This window comes from Geospiza fortis, unplaced genomic scaffold (genome assembly GCF_000277835.1).
Source record: "Geospiza fortis unplaced genomic scaffold, GeoFor_1.0 scaffold38, whole genome shotgun sequence".
Classification (NCBI taxonomy): Eukaryota; Metazoa; Chordata; class Aves; order Passeriformes; family Thraupidae; genus Geospiza; species Geospiza fortis.
This window is the reverse complement of record NW_005054591.1, coordinates 5,563-8,131: the sequence shown is the minus strand read 5'-3', so window position 1 is coordinate 8,131 and position 2,569 is coordinate 5,563. Positions and strand designations below refer to the sequence as shown.

At 51.7% G+C, this 2,569-nt stretch overlaps 1 protein-coding gene across 1 annotated transcript in view; it reads right to left on the bottom strand.

Annotated features, from left to right (window-relative positions):
• LOC102034649 (ephrin type-A receptor 10) overlaps window positions 1–1,481 on the bottom strand; it is a gene marked incomplete at its 5' end in the record, with an annotated part of 18,784 nt that extends 17,303 nt beyond the window's left edge. Inside the window, 2 exons of the mRNA XM_014310814.2 lie at window positions 1–193; window positions 1,326–1,481. Of these exons, the coding sequence (XP_014166289.1) occupies window positions 1–193; window positions 1,326–1,481 (349 nt within the window). The remainder of the gene's footprint in view (window positions 194–1,325) is intronic.
• Between the last annotated feature and the right edge of the window lie 1,088 nt (window positions 1,482–2,569).

Sequence of the window (2,569 nt, the reverse complement as noted above, 5' to 3'; positions counted from 1 at the left end):
GTCTGCTGCGGCACGAAGCCCACGCTGGTGCCACACTGCTGGCAGTGCCCTGGCGGCCCCGTGGGGCAGCGGGCACACCACAGGCTGTAGGTGAGGTCGCTGCGGCCACCCGCGTCGGCCGGGGCGCTCCAGTGCAGCACCAGGGAGGACTGGCGCAGGCTGTACACCAGGTTCCTGGGGGCTGAGGGGGGGCCTGCAAGGAAAAGAGGGTCAGTGCACAGGTGTTGGGGTAAACGTGGAGGGATGTGCTCCCTGCTGGTGGAGTGATTAAATTATTCTTTGCTTAAAAAAGGGAAAAGTCCAGAAGTTTCTCTCGCAGTTTGGACCTTTGGGACTTCACCTCAGACCTGGGGCTGTCCAACTGGGCAGAGGCCAAGAGCTCCCACTTAGTTAATTCACTAGAAAATGAAAAGAACAAAGGAAATAATTGCTTTTGTGGGGTATTTTAGCAGGAGCAAGAACCTCTGACTCCTGGCTCATTTTTTCTCTGTAAGAGCTTTATTATCTTGCTTTTTATTAAACCTTTTTCTGTTTCCAACACTGCCTCAGCAGCCGCCCTGCTAATTTTATGCCGTTCAGGGTAGCTGAGCTGTCTCAGGTGTGATGGGTTTCTCTGAGAGCTCATAAGACCTGGCTCAAAGAATCACAAACCTGTAGGTTCTCTCTGGGAGCAGCAGAGCAGGCACTGGGGGCAGAGCACAGGGGCACAGTCCTGGACAGCCACAGGCAGGGGTGGCACAAGGGGACACAGATGTCCTGGACAGCCACAGTCAGGGGTAGCACGAGGGGACAGGAGGCATTGGTGGCATGTGGGACAGAGGATGCCAGCTGCAGGGGTGTGTGTGCACCACCAGCCACAGCTCACAATGAGGGACACCTGTCTGGTCCCAGCACCTCCCTGAGCAGCACCAGCCCTGGGAGCCCACTCCTGGTCAGACACTGCCCAGCCATGCTCAGCAGACATGGAGGGTTCCTCATCCCTGTGCTGCCAGCTGGACAGCATCCATCACCAGAGCAGCTGGAGTCCCGGCCAATTAACTAGAGGCCATTTAATTAAAACCTGTGAATTACAGTGACTAAATGACAGTGCCCCAGTTTATCAGGGAGTCTGTGAGCCTGACTGCACATCTGCCTCACCAGTCTGGGTTGTAGGGACAGCCCCTCCATCCCCTGCATCCCCTCCCCAGTGCTGCATCACCCCAGCACAGACCCCGGGGTGAGCACACAGAGCAGGCAGGCCCAGCCCTGGGCACTGCAGGACAGACAGGGTGCCTGGGCAGACAGACAGACAGACAGAGTGCCTGGGCAGACAGACAGAGACGTACGTGTGCAGGAGGCAGATGGTGGGTCTGAAGGAGACCTGGAGTAATTTGTCTGGCACAAACAGAAGGTGGAGGCTTCCTCATGTGTGAAGCTGTGCTCAGGGCATGGAGAACACAGAGGGAGACGGAGGGAGAGCTTGTAAAACCCTGGAAGGCAAGCTGAAAGAGAGAGAGGCTGTTAAGGGGACAGCCACACAAACTGGGACATGTCTGCTGACTGCATTTCCCTGTTTCCTGGAGCCTCCTTTGCTGCCCCTGGCCAGCAGACACCACCCTCTAAGCTGCTCTCCCTGAGCACCTGCGTGATCCTGGCACCAAGAAAGAAAGATGTCCCTGGGTTTTACCCATTTGGGTTGTGTAGCTCTGCACTGACTTTCACAGTAAATGTCATTCCCTATCTAGGGTGCTGGATAAACCAGGAAAAAATAGCAAATGTTAAAATTACTCCCAAAATTTCCAGTTCCCTCTTTAGAGTTGAGAAACCAAATCAAAACTTGTGGTGTATTCATAGAATGGAGACACAGTGTGCTTTTTCCTTTAGTTAGGCAGCACTGACCACCACAGAGGGCAGAAACATCACTGCATCAGACAGGAAAATCAATCCTGTTTACAAACATGATGGGATCCAAGCACTAAACCCAGACCCCATCCCTCAGATGTGCCTGTCACACAAATCTGACATCTCATGGCAGGAAACTGAACATTTCCAATTAGAAGTGTCTTTCAGAATAGTCCACCCTGTTTTCTAACAGCCAGAAGTAAGTTTACAGAAGTGCCTGACATTAATAATGCCACAAAATGCCCCAATTTGCATGTCCTAGGAGCAGGCACCACAACCCCATGTGAGTGCGTCCCACGAGGAGCCATGGGCTTTACTTGCTAATTTTTTTTTCCTTGGCTGTCCAAAACTTGCCCTTGAAAAGAACAAAAGTGCCCAGCACATGTGATGCATCATGTGTGTGTCTCTGTTTCTTTTTTCAGACAAACTCCCACCCTCTTCCACCTCATCCTACGAGTGTTTTTCTTGGTCTCCAGCTGGTTTAGGTGTCCCTGTCATTTCACAGTGCTTATTTCTGCAGTGGGTATGTGACAGCTCTTGAGGGGATCAGGTCATCAATTTATAGAATGAAATTCTCTTTTTTTGTACACTGCTTTCTATCCTATTCCTGGTCCTCTGGTGCTACCACAACTAAATTATTAAACAATAAAATTCAATAATTCATTGTCCCAGAGCCAAAGGGTGGCAG